The 20,545-nt window shown below is 60.5% G+C and overlaps 1 protein-coding gene across 1 annotated transcript in view; it reads right to left on the bottom strand.

Moving 5' to 3' along the window:
• Prex1 (phosphatidylinositol-3,4,5-trisphosphate dependent Rac exchange factor 1) overlaps nt 1–20,545 on the bottom strand; it is a 144,661-nt gene that overhangs the window by 24,918 nt on the left and 99,198 nt on the right. Inside the window, exons 11-19 of the mRNA XM_047539776.1 lie at nt 16,831–16,931; nt 16,131–16,234; nt 15,438–15,487; nt 13,713–13,788; nt 7,565–7,637; nt 4,535–4,677; nt 3,202–3,294; nt 2,442–2,590; nt 1,032–1,117 (exon numbers count right to left, since the gene is read on the bottom strand). Of these exons, the coding sequence (XP_047395732.1) occupies nt 1,032–1,117; nt 2,442–2,590; nt 3,202–3,294; nt 4,535–4,677; nt 7,565–7,637; nt 13,713–13,788; nt 15,438–15,487; nt 16,131–16,234; nt 16,831–16,931 (875 nt within the window). The remainder of the gene's footprint in view (nt 1–1,031; nt 1,118–2,441; nt 2,591–3,201; nt 3,295–4,534; nt 4,678–7,564; nt 7,638–13,712; nt 13,789–15,437; nt 15,488–16,130; nt 16,235–16,830; nt 16,932–20,545) is intronic.

Raw genomic sequence — 20,545 nt, 5'->3', positions numbered from 1 at the left:
TGAAGAGGCGGCCGAGGCCACACCGCTGGCCCTTTCTATTGTGAGACAGGGTCTCACCCAGCTGCCAAGCTGGCCTTACATTTGTGATCCTCCCGCCTCAGCCTCCTGAGGGGCTGGGATCGCAGGCGGGTACTGTGCCCAGCCAACCTTTCCTCCTGTGAGTCGATGGCTCTGGGTGTTTCGTCACAGCAGGGGCAAAGCTGACCGACACCCACTCGCGCTACCGCAGCGGATCACAAACGCGGCCGCTGCTGCAGGACAGGCCCCCTGCACTAGCACCATCGGGGCTGGAGGGCCACCGTGGGCACACGGGACGCCAGCAGCATTCTGTCTGCCCCAGAGGCTAATGGCACACCCTCCCCAGTCCCCCAGAAGGCCTGTGGAGGGGGAGGCAAGTCACCCCCAGTCACGAACGGCTGCTTTATAGGTAAATGACCCTCGAAACGCCATGGACTTCAGAAGCCTCTGTCATGACTCGTACTTTCTTAGTGAACAGATTCTGGAAGCATAACTCTGACCTCAAAAGTGACAACTAATGTTGGGACATTCAGAGGGGCCTGTGTGTACAATGCCGGCCCAGCACTGCGGACCTGCTCGGCTTCCTCTCCAAGGCAGAGGGGCCCTGAGACCAAGAAGGCAGTGCAGGGGCAGAGGCCTGGAGCTGGTGGCCCGGGCTGCGGCACACCCGGGGGACAGAGATTCGCGTCTGTCTCCTCTCAACAAGCCCCGTCTGGCAGGAGCGGGCCCAATTCCTGCCCGGAAACACAGAGCCTGAAGGGCGTCGGCTTCTTCGCGGAGGGACACGCGCTCTCTGCTGAGCCTCCTCCCCGCTCCCCGCATCCCTCTGGGCTCCCCCGGCCCAGGTGTGAGGCCCAGGTGTGATCAGCGTCTGCGACCTCGGCTTCAGGAAGGACACAAATGCCATGGCTCACGAGCAAGCGGAGCCAGGCATAGGGGTCTGGGCCACTCGGAACTCGTGTGACGCAGACAGTCTGGGCCCAGGGCCGCCGGTCAGCGGGGTGCCCACTCACCTCTCCCCACGGCGTAGACATAGGGCGGGGCGGCCCCCCGGATCTGGAAGCACAGGGCCTCGGGGTGGTCGGGGACTTTGATGGTCCTGCAGCAGCAGCGACAGGTAAGGCCTGAGGAGAGCATGCGCTTCCCACAACCCAGGCCCACCTGGGGGCCCCGCCTCTGAGGCTTCTGGGAACTCGGCCCAGGCTTGCCGCTCCCACAGGAGGAGGAAGGCAGCTGACCAGAGTCCACACCACCAACCCCGGGGCCAAGAGCCCCGAAACTCCCCCAGGCCTCCCGCACCGCTCCCCATCCCAGGAGCCCCAGTGGCCAGACCAGCACCACCAGTGGGTGGCGCCTCACTATGGAAGAGGCAGGGTGAGAAGTGGCCCAGCTCAGCTTGGTGCTGTCCCCAGAGAAGCACCCAGCGGGGCCCCTAGGAGGGCTGGAGAGCCCGGGCACAGCCGCACTGAGGCCCATTCCCCACCATGGCAGAGAGGGCCGGCCCTGCCAGGGTGGGCGGCGGGTGTGCTGTCCGGGACGCCCCTGCCCAGGCTGTGTCCCCAGTCCTGCCTCCACCCCTCCCGTTCCCACCTGCCAGGTGAAGCCTCCCGTGAGCCTGTGCCCCAGCCCCAGGTCCTTCCAGAACTCTGAAGAGATGGTGGTGCCTGGTGCCCTCCCCACTGGCACAGCCAGCTACACAGGGGCTAGAGTTCCTGAGCCAGCTGGCCTTCGACTGAAATGGCCACAGTCGAAGACCCCTCGCTCCCATCAGGGACACTGGCCTCAAGTAAGAGGGAGACCTGGACACCAGGTGAGCGACCTGAAAGTAAAGGACTCGCCCTGAACCTCGACCTGCCCCAGTTGCAGCCGCCAGACCCCAAACCTCCAGCTGCTCTCCAGAGGGCTCAGGTGGGTGCAGGGCCCCACATGCCGGCCCCCACTGCCCGGCTGGTCTCACCCCATCACTCGGCTGCACCCCTCGGCTTCCTCGCTGGTCCTCAAACCTGCCAGGGATGCCCCACCGCCTGGCACCTAGGCACCTCCACCTGGAACCTCCTCCCCCAGAATCCCCACAAGGAGCTCCAGTTCCTGGCAGCCTCTCTGTGTCCACCCTATCTGCACAGCCCAGTCCACTCCCAGCTCTGTCTGTCCACAGCCCCTTGCTGCCCTAGCCCAAGACATATCTCACCCCCTACCTGTGTACCTCTGCCCCCGGCCCTGTCCCCCAACTTGACCAGAGGCCCAGGAAGGGGAACTGTGTCCATGCCAACGGGGCCACATGCCTGCACGCCCCTTGGCACAGCCAGAGCTCACGTCCTGTGGTGGCTGCAGGAACGGGCCACCCACAGGGCCACCAGCTCCTGCCCACCAGCACCCAGGCACGGCACCTCCTCAGCACACCAGCAGGGGCGGGGGACACTCACTCTTTGGCCTTGGTGGCCACCAGGAGGCGCAGGGGGCGGCGGGAGCAGAAGCTCTGGTTGAGCAGGGACTCCACCTCGGAGAAGGGCCGCAGGAAGACCAGGTCCTCGTTGATGGAGTAGATCTTCCTGCCCACCTGCAGGCCGGCCATCTTGGGGACCGCAGGGCAGACGGGCATGTGGTTATTAACCCTGTGTTCCTTAGGACAGGGGCAGCCTGCAGGCCACGGAGGTTCCCCTGCAGGAAGCACTGAAGGCACAGGGCCTGGTTCTGGGCAGCAGCTGTGGGGGGTGGCCTGCCCAGCGGGGGCCAAGCTTGGTGTCCAACGGGGTGGCCACCTGGTGACTGCTCCTCTCACGGGGGCTCCCGACATGGCAGGTGCAGCCCCACCTCCCACCAGGAGAAGCTGTGAGCTGGGGCTGAGTCCTGCCTCCCACCTGGCCCTCCTCCGGCCCTGCCCAGGGGACAGCAAGGAATCCTCCTGCTGAGAGCAACCGTTATTTGGGTTTTTTATCTTCGAAGCTCTTTGGAAAATTGACTCAGAAGGTGAGCGTTCCCGGTGCCTCTGCGCAGAGCCAGCAGAGGGTGCCAGAGGGCCACGCAGGAGGCACTGAGCAGGGCCGCCCTGCTCCCCGTACCTGCAGGGGTCCTAGGCCCAGTTCTCCCAGTGGCCAAGAGAGAAGCAGTGCCGGTGTCCCCGGACCTGCCAAGCTGCCCCCTCCCACCTGCACACAGCCCCTGCCAGCAGCCAGGAAACCTCACCTCGGCCAGCGAGCCCCTCTGGACCGATTTGACCACCACGGCCTTGTTCTTCTCCTCGATCTCGAAGCCGTAGTCTTCCTCCTGGGGCAGGATCTGAGGGCCCGGAGCAGACCTGGTGAGGCACCCCACCCTGACCCCTGCGGCACGGTGATCCTGCCATCTCCTCACGTCCCAGGGCCACCAGGGTGGGGTGCAGGTGGGGGGGTCTGCAGGACAGCAGCCAGACCAGGCCAACTGCACACAGTAGGTGCTCAGTAGATACCTGAAGTGAGGCCATCACCCCACTCCAGAGCCTGCTGTACTCGTCCAATCTGTCACCCCTTCCTCCTGCAAGCCTAGGGGACAATCTCCTTCCTTCCATGTTACTGTCTCCCCGTCCACTGGCATACTGTAGGTGCTCAATAAATGACTTAATGAATAAAACAGACCCAGAACATGACCATGGACGTGGGAAAGCAGCTCAGGGAGCAGTAGCCCCTCTCCTGCTGGAAGAAGGTCCTGGGGCTCTTTGGGGACGGAGCCTCTACCCCTCACACTGGACGGGAGCCGGCTACTGGACGAGGGGGACTCCACGGCCCTGCCCGCTGCAGCTCTGTGGCTCACGGTCAGAGGGGGCCAGACTGTGGTGCAGGGGCGTGTGCAGCCCAAATTAAAGCAAAGCAGCTATGGGCCAGGCAAGGCGTGGGGCCACAGGGTGCCCTGGAGCCAAGAGCTGGACACCACAGTGGGGGAGTGTGCAGGGCAGCAGGCCCACGTGCCACCGCCCGGAGTGAGGAGAGACCAGGGTGGCTGGGTTGAGATGGAGCTGGGGAGGCAGGGTCTCCCAGGCCACTCTGACCTTTGCAGCCCACCCTAGGTGTGCCGGGGAGCCCTGGAGGAATCGGGGGAACGGCAGTCCCCACAAAGAAGGCAGCAGGCATCTTCTCATCAGGAAGAACAGCTCCAACCTGGGCGGGAACGAGTGACCCGCTCTGAGCCCGTCCACTACCAGCTGGGGCCACACATTAGGAGGGGCTGGTGTTCACCAGCAGGAGGCAGAGACCAGGACTGTGGGGCTAGGTGGGCACACTTTCTGCACAGCTGAGACCTCCCTGAACTGCAGACAGTGACAGCCACTGAACACAGGCAGCGCCTGTCAGACCTAAGGCCCTGGGGCGCAGCGCCAGGCTGCGGGTGCAGGGAGGATAGGGGGAGCCGGAAGGCCAGGGAAGGCGCTCCGCAGCCCCAGCCTGAGTGAGGAGGACACCTGGCCAGGGCAGTGACCTGGCCTCCCAGCCACCTAGAATCCCCAGGAGGGCTGGGAAGAAGGAGGCGGGCTCAGCCCTGCTCCTACCAGCAGCCGCTTGGCCAGGATGTTCTCCACCAGCTTGAAGTCGCCTCGAAGCTGTTTGTTCTTGCTGCTGGTCCCCTCCATCTCCTCGTCAGCGTGGAAGCGGAAGTACTGGGACTCATCCCTGAACTCGCTCTTCTCCAGCACTGCAGACCCAGACACGAGTGGCCCTCAGACTCCCCGCCCACACCTCAGCCACACTTGCCAACTGGGTAGCCCTTGGATGGGTTTGCTTTGGCCCAAACCCTAACTTTATTAGAATGGAATCACATGCCAACACTAACCTACTAGGATATCTCACATAAGGAGCTGGATTTCTGCCTTCTCTTGAAAAATCTGAACCTGCCCCACCTGCTCTATAGAACAAACCAGGGTCACAAAAGAAAATCGTGTGGGATTGGACAGAAAAAAGCAGGTACCCAGGCAAGGGAGAAGAATCACCTAAGGGTACTGCGTGTCCAGGACGGGATAGGCGGTAAAGGATTGCGGGGAGTACCCTGCAGATGGGACTCTGACTCAGGGGAAAGAATAAACCAGATCCCTACCTCACACCACACACAGCGGTGAACTGGGTGGGAGACCCGCTGGTGAACAGGGAAACTAAAGCTGACCAAGCAAAGGCTAGTTACCTCAGGGCTCATGCAGGTGTCAGAAACAGACCAAGGAGTGGCAAACTGAGGCTCCAGGGCCACGTCCGGCCCACTGCCTGTTCTTACAAATAAAGTTTTATTGAAACAGACCCATCCATCTGCAGACATAAGGTCTGCGGCTGGCAGCTCTCAAGCCATAATGCCAAAGTTGGATCTGTGTGACAGAGGTCATAAGGCACACAGGGCCTGAATTCCCACGATCTGGCCCTTTACAGAAAAAAGTGCTGACCCCTATACCAGGAAGAGCCAGGAAAACGAATAGGCATGACCTACTGGTCATGCCTGACCCTCGGCCTGAGGTCCAGCAGGCACCTATGTGCCAGGCACTCGGAGGTGGCAGGGGGTACGCTTAGCTCTTCTACTCCTTAGGCAGATGGAAAGGTTTTTGCAAACCTTTAACAGATGGAAAGACTAATGCCCAGACAGACTAAATAAATCCGTCCAAGGTCACAGAGCCAGCAGGCAGCACTAGGGCCCCACCCAGGCCCCTCCTTTCCCTGTGCTGCCCCACAGGCCTGTCAGTGGGGCGTGGAGAAATAGCACAGGGGAATCAAGGCTCGGTTAGGTCAGAGGGGCTGCCTACGGCCAGCAGGTCCCCACGACAAGGAGAATCAGCTACCCTGACTGGAGACATCTCGCCCCTAAAGACAGGGCATCAGGTGGCTGAAGGGAAGACAGAGGAAGTGTCTCCTCCTCCTGGTCCCCAGGACACTCACCAGGACCCCACCTGTCTGGCCACCCCATCACCTCTTTGGAGAAAACAGACACACAAATTGCTACTGTCCCCAGAGCTGGGCAGCCAGGCTCCAGGGGGCCGGCTGGCTTGGCCTCCACTGTAAACATGCAGCTAGAAGATTCCGGGAGTGGGAGGAAGAGCTTCAGCGCTATGGCCGGCTGACAGGTCTGGGAAACGCCCTGGAATTCCTCAGGTCCACGAGCTCGGCCAGGTGAGGCCCAACCTCCACCTCTCCATGGAGGCCACTGGCCGGGCCTTGTGAGCCACAGACCTGGCGTCAGATCCCTGTTCGGCCCTTGCTGACCACATGTGCGTCCAGCCTCATCCACAGGGAAAAAAGAGCACATGACTTCCCAGCTCTGAGGACTGGGGTGGACCGGCCTCTGGGTGCCTCCCTGGGGACAGCGCAGCACCACGCAGCAGGTCTCCCGAGGCCCCCTCTGTGCCCTGCCCTGCATTCTGCCAAGGCCACAATCCTGGGCTTTGGCCCTTTTCCGTATTTTAGCCTATTTTTAAGGTCGCAGGAGGGGCAGGGGAACAGGGCCGCACCCTGTAATTTCCCCCCAGGGCCCCTGAGGGCGTCAAGACTGCCCGGGCGCCCCCCTGTGGAATGTCCTCCCAGAAGCCTTCCTGGAATAGCAGCGGGGGTGGACCCCTAATTACCCTCACCCACAAACAAGAGTCCTGCCCAACTGGCTGGTGGGAGAGCAGAGCTGGTGGAAGGCCCACAGGGACTAGGGCGGCTCCTGGGAACCAGTGAGCCAGGACAGCAGGAAGGAGTCCTGACCCCACAGAACCACGGCCGGCAGACGGCAAGGCCTCCAGCGGAAAGCTGGGGAAACTGGGGCCAGAGGGGGCCCAGCCGAGAGGGATCAGCAGAGGCAGCCCGGCCCCACCGGCAGTCACAAGGCAGGCCACAGGGCCAGGACACCACGGCCCCCACCTGTTTTCCTAAATAAAGTTTTATTGGCACATGGCCACGCCCACTTGTTTGCACGTTATCTGTAGCTGCTTTTGTGCTACAAAGGCGGAGGTGGGCAGCTGTGCCAGAGGCCTGTGGCCCCCAGAGGCCTCAGCATTAGCCCCAGCCCTTCACAGAGCTAAGAGTACCATGCTCTGAGACAGATCAGAAAAGCAGCAGCTGGCAAGGACCCTGCGAGGCCCTGAGTCCCCTGACCCACCTCTTCTCCCACCTCTGCTGCCACCACCTGGCCCTAGCCATGACGCCCTGGCCCTAGACCTCCTCAAAGCCTCTAGGTCTGTCCTCCCACGGACCACGCTCCACCTGCACGAGCCAGAAGGATCTAGAGGACACCCAAGTCACCATGTCCCTCCTGCCCAGGGACTCCACCTCTCTCAGAGTGAGAGTCCAAGACCCCCTCACATGCCACCATCCTGGAACATTCCAGAAGACACACTTCTCTGTGTTGGTACACACACGCCTGCGACCTGCCCTGTTCACTGCTGTCCCAGGACTTAGCGCCGAGCCTGGGACACCTGCTCCACTGGAGAAGAGCAGGACCACAGGCTGGAAGGACACACAGGCTCGGCCGCAGGGGAGGCCCTCGACCCCGGCCACGCAGGGAACGGTGCAGGGGGCCGGCTGGCAGCAGGGCACGCTGGGGCGGAGGCCCGCGGAAGGGTTACCGTGGTGCATGAAGCCGTTGTTGCACAGGCCCACGCCGAGCGCCACGGCCTCCTCCCGCGTCTGGCAGTCTCCCTGGGGGGGACAGGAAGGGGACAGTGGCATCAGGTGAGTTGGCAATTCTGAGCCACAATCCCGCCCAGAGCCACCCGCCCAACCTCCTCACGCGCCACCTCCCTTTAAGTCGCCTTTTACTTGGGGCTTTGTCCCTGCCACTGAAAACCTGCCAAAGTGGCACCATCAGAACCAGGGACGTGGGTCCTCTCAGAGCTGCCAGGGAGTGACCCGCCTCCTCCAGGGAGCCCTGCCCCCTGCACCCCCACCCCCACCACGTTATCCAGCATCATTTCTGTCGCTTGCAACCCAAGTAATCTCCATACAGCTGGCAAAGGGCGAGTGAGGAAGGGTAGCAGAGGGAACAGCAGGGACAAGGAAGCAGAGCGGGACGGAGCTCAGAACCGCAGGAGAAACCAGGAGCAGCAGGGCCAGCCAGAGCAGCCAGGCCAGGGCCACGGGGACCAGGAGCCCGCTGAGTCCCTCCTCAGACTAAGTACTGGGAACAGCGACTGTAGAGTCCACTCAGGCGCTGGCCAGAGGCCCCTCCAGCCTCCCCATCCAAACCACCAGCCCAGTGAGCAGCAGAGTTCTGCCGTCCTCCCTCTCGGCAGCCTGAGGGCTGAAGGGCATTTTCCCAGGTGCAGGGGACACAGCTGCTCTTTCAGAGGCTGCTGCTGCCAAGCACAGCCAGACCCTGAGCAGGGCCGGGTCAGCTGGGCCTCGAGGTTCACTGAGCTGCTGCGGTGCTGACTCAAGAGACAAACTGCTCCCCAGGGACTCCGAGCCAGCCAGCAGCTGGAGAGCCAGTGAGCTCAGAGCCAGGTCGAGGGAGGCGCCCAGAGGGGCTGCATCCGGAGCAGCCACCCCAGCTGTGAGGGACAGAGGGACAGCCGGGTCACAGGTGGCACTGGCCCAGCTCAGCAGCCTGGGAGGCTAGGCGGCATCTAGAGCCCACCTGGCTCTTGAGGCGCCTGTGGCCTGGCCCCCCTCCCAAAGGACCTGGGCAGGTGACCAGCAAGGCCCTCACCCCAGCAGAGTGGACTCAGGCTGAGCAGCAGGCCCTGGATTCGTCGCCTGGCGAGCAAGCCTGCCATCTCGGGTTGGCAGCCACGACTCCCCTCCGGGGCGAGGCACACGCTGCGCCAGGCTCCCAGGCACGTGCGCCTCACCGGGGTCCTCGGCCCTGTCTCCCCACTCGCTGGCTCGTCCCCAAGCCCCAGCCACCCGGGCCCCTGCTGCTCACGCCACACACCCGGGGCCTGGGGCCTTGCTCTTTCCTCTAGCTGGAGTGCCGGTCCCCGGTTTTCCAGGCCTGGACGCCAGGTCACCTGCTCCCAGTCCGTCCCCTAACTTCCCTAGAGCAGCCCCCACGCCCTCCCCAGCGTGTCCTCCCCAGGAACACTCAGCCCGTCCCTCTCATTGCTGCCACGTTATGTGCACAGCACAATCAGAAATGAGCGCCCATCTGCTCTGTTTAGTCTGTCTCCGTGGGGACAGGGCCCTGCCGCCTGGCCCGAGCACCCTCAGATCCTAGCTCAAGTTCAGCCCGATGGGCATGAGACGTGGAAGCGGGTGGCAGGGAGGAGGGGAGACAGGAGGCAGGAGTGGGGAGGCCAGGCGGATGACCAAGGCCCCCTCCACGCGGCTTCTGTGCCTCTGAAGCGGGAATCACCGCGTCACAGCCCAGACCCCTCGGGGGGATGCAAGAGCCACTCCAGGGGCCACTGGGACGGAGGCAGAGGCACAGCAAGCCCGGCCGTGGGACGCGGGGGAGGACCCTATAAACGTGCTGGAGCCCGCTCGCTGCTGAGCACCGGCTGGTCTAGGCGCTCAAGCCAAAGGCCACCACTCTGCTCGACCCACTTGACGGGGGGAAACTGAGGCACGGCAGGCTGGGCAGGCTGTCCCAGGTGCACGGAGGCACAAAGGCCGTTCAGGGCAGGGCTCTCCCCACCACCAGGTCATGGCTGGGGACACTGAGGTCCAGTGGGCTGTACTGTGGCCCAGGGCTACGGCCAGGACTCGCGTCCCTGTTCAGCTCTCCTGCCCGGCTCTCACTGCCCACACGGAGCCCTGCTGCCATCAGCACCGCCACCTGCCTGGAAGAGGGAGCCAGCATGGCGGTGGGCAGGTGCAGTCCTGCAGGCCAGTGCAGGCGTCTGCACATCTGTGCCCTCGGTGCTGGCTCCGCGGCCTGGCCCTGCTCGCTCCAGCTGCAGCCCGCCGCCCCTGCCCCCACTGGGTGTCCCGGAGCCCAGGTCGCGCAGCAGCGGGAGGCGAGGAGTGGGACCCCCGCCCTGCCCTGGCTGTGGCCCTGGCGGTCAGTTCCTGGGCCTCTCTACTCTGCAGGGCCCCACCCATGTTTGTGCTCAGATTTGGAGTCTGCACCGGAGGGGTCCCGCGCAGATCGCCAGAGCCGCCGGTACAGAACATCTTACAGCCGACCACGGGGGCACCACACCCCCGCACCTCCAGCAGCCCACAGCCGAGCGCCAGAGGCAAGGTACCCCGACTCAGCTTCCCCATCAGTACAGGGGATCCGAGCGCTACTCCCCCAGGTTGCCTGAGGACTGAATGAGCAGGAAGAGCGCAGAGTGGAAGTGATGAGCACAGCTGCCCGCCCCAGGGCCATGCAAGCCTCCGCCCCAGAGTTAAAGAACTCACCGTCAAGGAAGTGAGTACTGAGCCCCAGTGAGCACCAAGGGACGAACCAGAGCAAACCTAGCTGCACTCAGAAATCCCTGTCCTTTTACCCACAGACTGCTTTAGGGGACCCAGCTGGTCCATGAGAACTAAGGGGAATTACCATGGTCAAGGGGAGACTGTGAGAAGTTGTCTCCCCTAATGTGTAAACTGAAAAAGCACTCTCAAACTGACTCTGCTGCTTGCTTTGGGCCAGAGTTCTTTAAAAATGTGATGCCTGGAGCTGTGGCAGCCATTTGTGACAGTGAGGCAATTAGAAAGAAGCTAAGATAACCAAACAGAAAGGTGCATTTCTGGGGGCAAATAGCACTGCTGGGTTCTCACACCATGAACTCTGAACATGTAGTTATGTGGGAGGAACGATCTGCACTGATCTAAGTCAGGTTTTCCACTATGAGCAGACAAAAGCACTTCTAGCAGGTTCAGTAGGTATCCAGCTGACATTCTGTCCCAAGGAGCAGAATAACCTAGAAGTTAGAAATGATGATGTGTCGATAGGGGGAAAACCCCTCTTGAACTGCACAACTGTGTGATCGTTGCACAGTGCTGCTGAGGTTCCAGGTGGGGATGGGTCTTTGATGTCACATCCTGTCTCGTTGATTCCAAACACTCCTCAGACCTGCCCCAACCCCAGCCCTTGGGGCAACATCTACTTGATCCTGTGACACCAGTAGGCTGTCCCCTGGCATGAGTGGAGTTCATGGAAATATGAGGCCACAGTTTGTCCACAGCAGTGAGACCTGGGCAGCTCAGAGCCCTGAAACCAGGCACGTCTGGACAGTGGCTTCTGAGCTGCCAAGCAGAGGCCCTGTGGCCCGCTCACCTGCCCGCTGCACACCTGGCGGGCGGGCTCTGCAGACTCCCCACCCCTTAGCTCTTGATCTCAGTGTTCCTGGGCCCTGAATCCCCCTGGGACTTCCTTAGCCTTCTATGCTGACAGAACCTGGGCCCCCTCGGGTCCTCTGTAAAGGTGAGGAGGAGCAAAACCAATAGCGACGCTCACCAAGCGGTGACTCCATGCCAGGCTAAGAGTGGGGGTATTGCTTTTAGTTCCAATTTACAGGTGGGGAACCTGAGGCACAGAGAAAGTAAGCCAGTGGCCCAGGTAGAGAGCCAGGAAGTGGCAGAGCTGGGATCCGAACCCAGGTCTCTGGGCTGACTGCAGGGGCGAGGGCAACGGGTGAGGCCCTGTGCTCAGACGCAAGTCTGACCCCGAATCCAGGGCCTCTCCACCTCCCCCGTACAGCAAACACTGGAACACACACACATCTCGTACTAAGTACACCATTTTAGCTTGATTTTTTTCTCAAACATTTTTCTAGACCTACTTTTAAAATTACTTGGTGCCAAGAAACTTATAAATTGAGATCTCACAGCAATCTTCAGTCATTTGTTCAATGTGAGAAAATCCAGCCAGCAATTGTTTTTGAATAAAAGGAACTTTTTATGAACAATTTGACAATGACTGAGGCTGGCATACAGCTCTACTCCATAGATGGCTTGGGGGTTTGGTTTGGTTTGTTTTTAGGCCTGAGGACTGAATCCAGGGGCTCTACCACTGAGTCACATCCTCAGTCCTTTTAATTTTTTTATTTTGAGACCAGGTCTCACTAAGTCACCGATGATTTCACTAAATTGTTAAGACTGGCCTCAAATTTGCAATCCTTGTGCCTCAACCTCCTGAGTCACTGGTATTATAGGTCTGCACCACCAGGTTCAGCTTCAATAGATGTTTAATTAAACATTCATTCATTTTCATTTTGCAGGGGTCTCCTCATCTTTTGGAGCAAACACATTCTTTTCTCAGACCATAAATGGACATTCTTGTGGGCTCCCTGAAAAATTCACAGAATCCAGGCCGAGTCCAAACTAGGTGAGATGGACCCAGCCGGTCCCTGTCTTTACCTTTGTGAGGCTGTGCATCTGGAACCAGGCACCTGACCTTTCTGGGCCCCAGTCCCTCCCATCTGTAAGAGGGTTGAAGGACTCATCAGGTTACCGTACAAAGCTCAGCCAGGGCCTGGTCAAGTAAGTGTCTGTTAACAGGAGCCATCAAGAAGGACAGACAGGCAGGTGGGCTGACTGTGGGACCTCGCTGGAGCAAATACCTCTGCATGGACAGCAGAATGGTTGGATGGAGGTCCACACCTCTGCTGGTCTCTGCCCGCTTGGAGCTTCCCTGAAAGGAAGACCTCGGCCAGAGACTCCAGACTGGAGCCAGGATAGGACCGACTTGTCCAGTTCTAACAGTGAAAGTCCCGACACGGGAGCAGCCCACGTGTCCACTGACGGATGAACTGATGACAAAATGTGGTACATGCTGTCACTGTGGCTCCAAGGTCTGTGTCCTATGTCAAAACCCGGTCCCAAGGGTATCCTCCAGGGATGGACCGTGACGCTCTGCCCTCATGAGTGACTAAGCGCCCTCATAAATGAGCTTTTGGGAAGGAGCCTGCCCGTCCACCTCCTCCACCATGAGAGGTCACAGACCCCACCTGGGAGGTGGAGACAGGGCCCTCGCCAGACACAGCCTGTCGGCACCTGGAGTCCCAACCTCCAGGACTGTGGAAATAAGTTTCTGTTCTTCACAATGACCTGGTCTCAGGCACTTGGTTCTACAGAGCACGAATGGACTAAAATATGTACACTGGAATGCTATTTGTGGGACCTTAAGGACACAGGGAATTCTACAACATGGACAAACCTCAAGGACATGTGCTAAGTGACATGAGGTGGTCATAAAAGGTTGATATGGTGGAATTTCACTCCCAGGAGTTCCCTAGAGTAGTCAACTCCAGAGAAAGAGCAAAAGCTGACCTAAGCGAAGGGTGGGGTGGAGCTGCTGGGAGGGACAGGCTAGAGAATGGCAGGGGCTGCAGGGAGGGTGGGGCTGCAGCAAGGGGTGGAGCCTGAGAGGGTGGGGCTGCAGCAAGGGGTGGAGCCTGAGAGGGTGGGGCTGCAGCAAGGGGCGGAGCCTGAGGGAGGGTGGGGCTGCAGCAAGGGGAGAAGCCTAGAGGTGGGGCTGCAGCAAGGGAGGAGCCTGAGAGGGTGGGGCTGCAGCAAGGGGCGGAGCCTGAGGGAGGGTGGGGCTGCAGCAAGGGGAGGAGCCTAGAGGGTGGGGCTGCAGCTTCCGGTGCAGTGCAGGGTGGAGTTGTAGGCAGGGCCAGCTGCCCCTTACAGGCAGAGCTTCAGCTCTGTGGGTGGGGGGCGTCTACAGGACATCACGCACTGGAAAAGGGGTTAAGCGGTTAAACTTGCATTATGTGCATTTTACCACCATTAAAAATAGAAATTGTAAAAACTTTTAAAACAACACAAAGCCCCACCTCAGGAAGTCCCCCTACCCTCACAAAGCCAGAAGCTGGTCGCCCAGGTCTGGGCAGTCCTCACCTGGGCCAGCAGCCAGTCCACCAGCTTGCTCCCGGGCAGCACCGACTTGTAGGTCTTCAGGTGGTAGTCACGGTCTCTGCAGAGGAGAGCGGGTGGCCAGTGAGCAGGGGAGGCCATGGGGCCTCCTGACTTCCCTCTTGCCATGCCCAGGAGTGGAGAATGCCGGCTCTCTAGGCGCAGGGCAGGGGCTGGGCAGAGTCCCACCCACACCTCCACCACAGTGTGACCAGGGGCAGGGCTGCTTCCTCCAGGCCTCCTCCTCACCCAGGAGCACAGGGCAGAAGGCTCTAGGACGCTCGCTCTCACCCAGGGACCTCAGCTGGGGCAACGTGCCCTCCAAGAGACATACTGGGTTGTCAGGACCTGGAGTGCGTGCTGCTGGCACCTCATGGTGGAAGCCAGGGGTGCTGCTGAAAAGCCTCAAGGGGGACTTATCTGGCCAAGAAGTAGGCACACAGGCCGAGGAGTCCTCTGACATGGGACAAACTCGGCCCTCCCCTGTCCTTTCCCTCTGTTCCTGAGCTCAAAGGTCCCCAGCTATGGTGACAGGGAAGCCCCTCTCTGGGGACGGGGGTGGCCAGCAAAGTCCCTGGGTCTCTCCTGTGAGCTCTGCCTCTGAAGTCCTGCTGTGCCAGTGCTATGGCTGTGTGAGCCCGGCCACTCCTGGCCATCCTCAGTCTTCCCAGCATGAGCCGAGAGTCTGGGTCTGGCCAGAGTCTGCTCCAACCTCAGAATAAGGGAGCCCAACAGGCCAAGGTGCACTTGGCCACCAGGGTGGCAGAGGAAGAGCCAGGAGGAGCCAGGAGGCAGGGCTGGGGACAAGGAGTCTTAGGACCTGGCCCCCATGGCAGCACGCAGGAGAGGTGGCAAGAGTTAGGGACAGGGCAGAGGAACATGCAGCCGGGGTAAAAATCTGGTGGCCCTAGGTCCCTTTGCCAACCACTGTGAGCTTCACAGTAAAGGGAATGACCGCCCAATGGCACCCACAGAGCCAGGCGCCACCCAAAGCACCTCCCATAAATTTAACCCCACAGCACCCCAAGAGCTGTGAGCAACTCTTGTGCCCATTTCACAGATGCAGAACCAGAGACAAGGGCTCAATCCCCCTTCAGCAAATGGGCCTGTTTTGAATTCAATCAAAACATGAAACTCAAATAACATCAAATCAAATCAAAGGTCACATCCTCAGTGTTTGAAAACCACACGTGCTCCCACATGGGACAACAGACAGGAAGCAGTTCTACCACTGCAGGCAGCTGTACCTAACAGCACTGGCCAAGATGAAGCCAGGGAGCACGGAGCGCGGGAGACCCCATGTCGGGTGTCAGGGAGCCCCTCTAAAGGATGAAGAGCATCCCAGCAGCAGGAGGAGCAAGTGCGAAAGCCCTGAAGCGCATCCTAGTATCACTCCAGAGAGAAAAGCCAAGGCACAGGGGTGTTGAGTGACTGCCTGAGGTCACACAGCTGGCAACCAGCAGGCAGATCCAAACTCAGCCAGTCTGGTTCTAGAACTGACACCTTCCGCCCTCAGTGCAGTGCTTCCCACAAACCCACCCACTCCATCCCAGCAACAAACCTCCAGGGTAGGCACCACTATAAGCCCCACTTGACAGAGAAGGAAAGTGAGGCTCAGAGAGGCTGAGATGCCAGCCCAAGGCCACACAACCGAGAAGAGTCAGGTGTGAAGTGAGAGGTGGAGAGGGACTTACAGCACATGGGACTTACTTGATCACCGGGGTGTAGAGGCTGTGGAGACGGCAGTACAGCCTCACACCCTGAAAGAAGAAAGAAGGGGGAGTTGGTATCAGGCCACATGCTTCCGGGGCCCCTAGACTGCTGGAGAGGTCAGAGGTGGCTCTCAGAACAGAGCAGGGAGTCAGGCGCAGTGGCTACGCCCACAAGCCCAGGGCTCAGGAGGCTGAGGCAGGAGGATCATGAGTTTAAGGTCAGCCTCAGCAACTTAGAGACCCTAAGCAACTCAGCAAGACCCTGTCTCAAATAAAAAAGGGCTGGGAATGGGGCTCAGGGGATCAGCGCCCCTGGTTCAATCCCAGTACCAGAAAAAAAAACACAAAATCAAAACAGAACAAGGCCAGGCAGGGTCGTAGGGCACGTGAGGAGCAGACAGGCTGCCAGTCACACCTGCTCTGCAGGACCTCTGGCTGGAGCAGGGTCATGGGTCAAGGAGGAGGGCCCCCGCCTTGGACACAATGTCAGGCCACGGGTCAGGGTTAAGGGTCATGGGTTAGAGTGGAAGCCCCCTGCCTAGGACACGGTGTCAGGTCATGGGTCGGGGTGTCAGGTCGTGGGTCAGGGTTAAGGGTCAAGGGTCAGAGTGGAAGCCCCCTGCCTTGGACACGGTGTCAGGTCAGGGTGTCAGGTCAGGGTGTCAGGTCGCAGGTCAGCTGGAGGCCCTACCTTGGACACAATGTCCTCCAGCTCGCTCCGGGCTTTGTAAGTGCCGTCATCGTAGCGGAAACGGTACATCACCTGCTCATTTTTGAACTGGTGCTTGTCAGAAACTGCAGGGCCAAGGAGGGTCGGTGAGGCTGGGCACCCCGCACCCCTCCCCGTCCACGCACAGTGGGCTGGCTGGCTCCACTTCCAGTGTGCAGACCAGGAACGCAGGTCCCCCGCAGTGTGCAGGGCCACCTGAGACCTGCTGCAGGCCAGGGCACCTGTGGGGTGAGGGGCTCAGAACCGCCTCTGCCGGCTCAGTCCAGCGTGGGGCCCATGGGTCTGAGACCACTCGGCTGGGAACCCACCACTGGGGTCTCCAGCTCAACGTCATCCTCATGCTTTGGATCCTGGCAAATCCTGCCAGGCTCAACCTCTGGACTCCAAGCTCTCTGGTCAGGGCCCCTCCCTCCACTGCTGCCCCCACAGCTGCCTCCGCTGGGCTCCTGTGCCACTGCGGCCCCGGCAGGCTCTGCCCGGCAGCGAGAGGACACCGTGAGAGGTGACCCCAAGCGCGGCTCCCCTCTGCAGGGTCGGCCAGGGCTGCGCACCTCATGCCCGGGCATGGCGAGCCTGGAATCGGGGCAGCTGCGCAGAAGAGCCCCAGCAGCTCTGCAGGCGGCTGTGGGGCTCTGCCCGCTCCCGCAGAGGCAGCACTCACCATGGTGGATGATGCCGTTCTCCAGCAGGGCCTGGCCCAGGTTGACCCCCTCCTCCGTCTTGCTGATCTCACCAATTTCCAGGAGCCAGGCCACAAACTCACTGCCAGGAACAGAAATGGGGTTGGGGGACAACCCAGGCTGGAGCAGCCCTGGTGGCCTGGCCCCCTCGCCCTGGAAACAAGCCAGAACTTCCCACGGGCCAGCGAGGCTGAGGAACCCTGCCCTGACCACCTGTGGAGGCCTGAACCTTTGCCACTACCCATGGCAGAGGGATGTGTGGCCCGGTCGGGGGCCTGCGTCAGGCTCAAGGAAGAACGGAGGGGTGGATGGATGGTGGACCAATGAATGGACGGATGGACGTGCAGGTGGACGGTAAACGGCAGGTAGGTAAAGGAAAGGAAGGCGAGAGGCAGGTGGGAAGGTGGATGGACGGGCAGGGTGGGCGACTGGACAAAGGACAGTGGTTGGGCAGTGGGACAGTGCATGAGGAGCTGGGGGACGGGCCAGCACCTCGGTGGGTGCCGATGGCTGAATACAAGGACAGGCACAGGGCAGGCGGGGGTCAGTGGCTGGTTGCACGGGGGTGGACAGACAGATCAGCAGGTGGTAGGCAGATGATCCACGGCTACTGGAGAGATCAGCGACTAGGTGGACGACAGAACAGTGCAGGAGGCAGAAAGGAGTGTGAACAGATGGACAGAGGGGAAGTGGACAGATGACTGAGTGGACAGCTGGATGGTGGGTGGATGGGCAAACAGAGGATAAGCAAGCAGGAAGAAATACTAGAGGGCCCAAAAGGTGAGCAAGAAGTCAGGAGAGCACAGTGTGATCAGATCACAGCATTTCCACATCTAAACACCCAACAGGCTCCCCAACAGGCTCCCCAACAGGCTCCCCCTGCAGCAATGAAAAGCCCTCTGGGACCAGCCCCCTGCTGATCTCACCCCCTCTGCACCACTGCCTGGAAATGCCCTTCCCCGGCTCTTCAGGTAACCATTCCTTTCTGTCCTTCAGGCCTCAGGACAAGTGTGACCTCGGAGGAGGAAGAGCGTTTTGACGGCCTCAACTGTCAGGGACAACACAACCCACTCAGCACTCCCGTTGTCGTCCCTCCTTGGTCCTTATCACCATCTGCGCACTTGTGGCATTTGTGGCTATCCGTTTCTCAGCCACCTGCCCCAGCCAGAAGGTAATCTCCCTGTGAACGGGTTTTATCTACGAATCCCCAGCCTGGAAGAGGCCTACGCACAATGGCTCAATAATCACTCCCTGAACAAAGGAAGAAACAAGCCATCCAGCAAGAAGGAATGTCCTGGGGCCAGCAAGGTCTGAGGGAGACAGAAGTTCTCAGGGGCCCGAGGCAGACAGATGCTCTTCTGGGTCCAGCACGAGCTGGTGGGCAGAGGTACAGCTGGCCCAGGTCTGGCAGCAGGAGCTCTTGGGCTCAGCACAGAACTTACCCACCCACGAGTCAGCAGGAAAGGGAGACCTGGGCTTCCGCAGGGCGGCTGTGCTCAGTGACAGCAGGTGGCAGTCGGCCAGAGCCCCACGCTCTCCTGCTCATTGAAGCCAGCTGCCCTGCCTCCGATTAGGGGGCGAGGGGGGTACTGTTTTTAGCCTCCCAGAGTTTGGCAGAGGGAGGCCCTGCCTGTGTGTAGGTAGCTATGTGCTGAGGCTTTCAGAAGGCCCTGCTGGAGGCCGACAGAGGCGTAAAGAAACGGATCTGTTCTGAAGAGCTGGAGCCCATGGTTCCAGGAGACAGTCCCAGGCCGTCTCCCCCAGCTCCGTTCCCAAAGCCCCACAGCTGGAGGACACAAGAACGCCGCCAGCTGCGGAGGTGAGCGGATGTCTGCGTGCCCACTCTCGGAAGCCGGGGGCCCAGCATCTGGCTGCCCACCAGCTGTCCAACGGGGGCCACCTCTGGCACTGGCCAGCAGCCCTCAGCCAGGAGGAGGGACAGGAAGTGGCCCCCAGCAGCTGCAGGGGTGGAAGAAGACAGTCACAGGACAGTGACTTGGACCAGTGACGCTCCCAAGCTGGATCCTGCCACTTTCTGGGATCAGGAAGGTTCACAGCCTTCTGGACAAGTTTGGGCAAGTCTTTGCCCCTCTCTGGCCCCCAGCAGGGCCCATCTGGCCAGTGGTTCACTCAGGGTCCTTCTGGGTTTAGTGGGTAAACTTTCTATTCATATGAAATCTTAGTCTGGGATGCAGGAGGCAAAACCAGATCAAAATCCTCTCCACTGCAGGGACCTGGAGCTCTCAGGGAAGGGGAAGCAGGTCAGGCGGAGCCTGTGCCCACCCGGCCAATGCCCACACGTCTCCAGCCAGCAGCCAGCGCCCAGTGCACACGAACGTGGTCCCCGGGAACTTTTCAAGAGCAGGTGGAAACCTGACACTTCCCACGAATCTCCAACTGTGAAACGCTGGCCCCCACCCAGCACTTTAGCCAAAGCCCGTGTCCCAGCTATGTGGGCTCCGGGCGACACACAGGGCAGCACGGGGCAGGACTCGGTGGCACAGAGGCCTCGAGTGAGAAGGGAGCTAGGAGGTCAGCCAGCACAGGTCCAGCCAGGTCCAGGCTTACAGAAAGGTGTGCCCGGGGCAAGCTGAGGTCAGCTGGAAGGGAGAAGGGCCGCCTGGCCTGGCTCCTGCAGCCTCCCCTCCCACCCCACGGCCCCCGAGGCCTCTGCCACGTTGACGGCCTCCTGTCTCCCCACAGCTCAAGGCTCCTTCACCCTCAGGACTCCCAGCTGGGCTCCCTCCGCTGTCCCGGGTCTGGTGCCTGTCGCTCAACCTTATTGGAACAGCACCCGGGGGCCACGCTGCCCCCAGCTGAACCAGCCCCGCTTCCTGCCTTGACGTTCCCACGTCCTCGACTCCCGAAACCCGCTCTTGACCTCCTCTGTCCTGCGGTCTACCACCTGGTTCCTCCCTAGACAGGTATCTCCCTGAGGGCAGGGATTCCCTGTGTCCGCTCCCTGCTGGCCCAGGTAGCATGCGTCACCTCTCCCCTCTAGCAACCCTGTGAGGTGCATTTTATTCTCTTTAATTGATCATTTGTTGAAATTCAGAGAGGTTAAGAGGCTTGCCCAAACAGCTTGGAAACAGAGAAAACAAGACTCGAGCCCATGTCTGACTCAAAGCCTAACACTTGAAAGTTATAAAGGTAAATCAGACACTCTGGATTCACAGATAAAAATGAATAAACACGGCAAAGCCGTGAGATGGAGCAGAACACCCTGAGTCACCCGCCTGGGTTCAAATCCCAGCCCATGTGCTGTGCAACCCTGTACAGAACTCCTCCCCTCTCTGTGCCTTCTCCTCACCCTTAAAGTGGGACAGAAGCAGAGACCTGCCTCACAGTTCTGAGACTGAAAGAATGTCAGCGCTGTGCAGCAGAGTCAGGGCTGAACAAACCCTCTCTGTGGCCTCCAATTCCTTCCACCCAAGGGGACCAGGGCTCCCAGAGGACTCAGGAGCTGGCCCAGGTGGGAAAGAGGCACCTGCCAGGCCAGGTGCAGAGGGAGCTGCACAGGAGGGAGTGTTTCTTAGAAGGTCTCCTTCTTGGCCTCCTGGTCCCCAGGGCCAACCATCCTGGGATCCTGGCCCGGGTTCAAAGGGGCGGTGGAAGCCACCCCCCGATCCTTCCTGAGAAGATGGAAACGCCCCAGAAGCTCCCATCAGACAGGCTACCCTTTCCGGCTGGGCAAGG

This window comes from Sciurus carolinensis, chromosome 2 (genome assembly GCF_902686445.1).
Source record: "Sciurus carolinensis chromosome 2, mSciCar1.2, whole genome shotgun sequence".
Lineage (NCBI taxonomy): Eukaryota > Metazoa > Chordata > Mammalia > Rodentia > Sciuridae > Sciurus > Sciurus carolinensis.
Note: the sequence above shows the minus strand (reverse complement) of the source record. Positions and strands in the feature narration are given on the sequence as shown.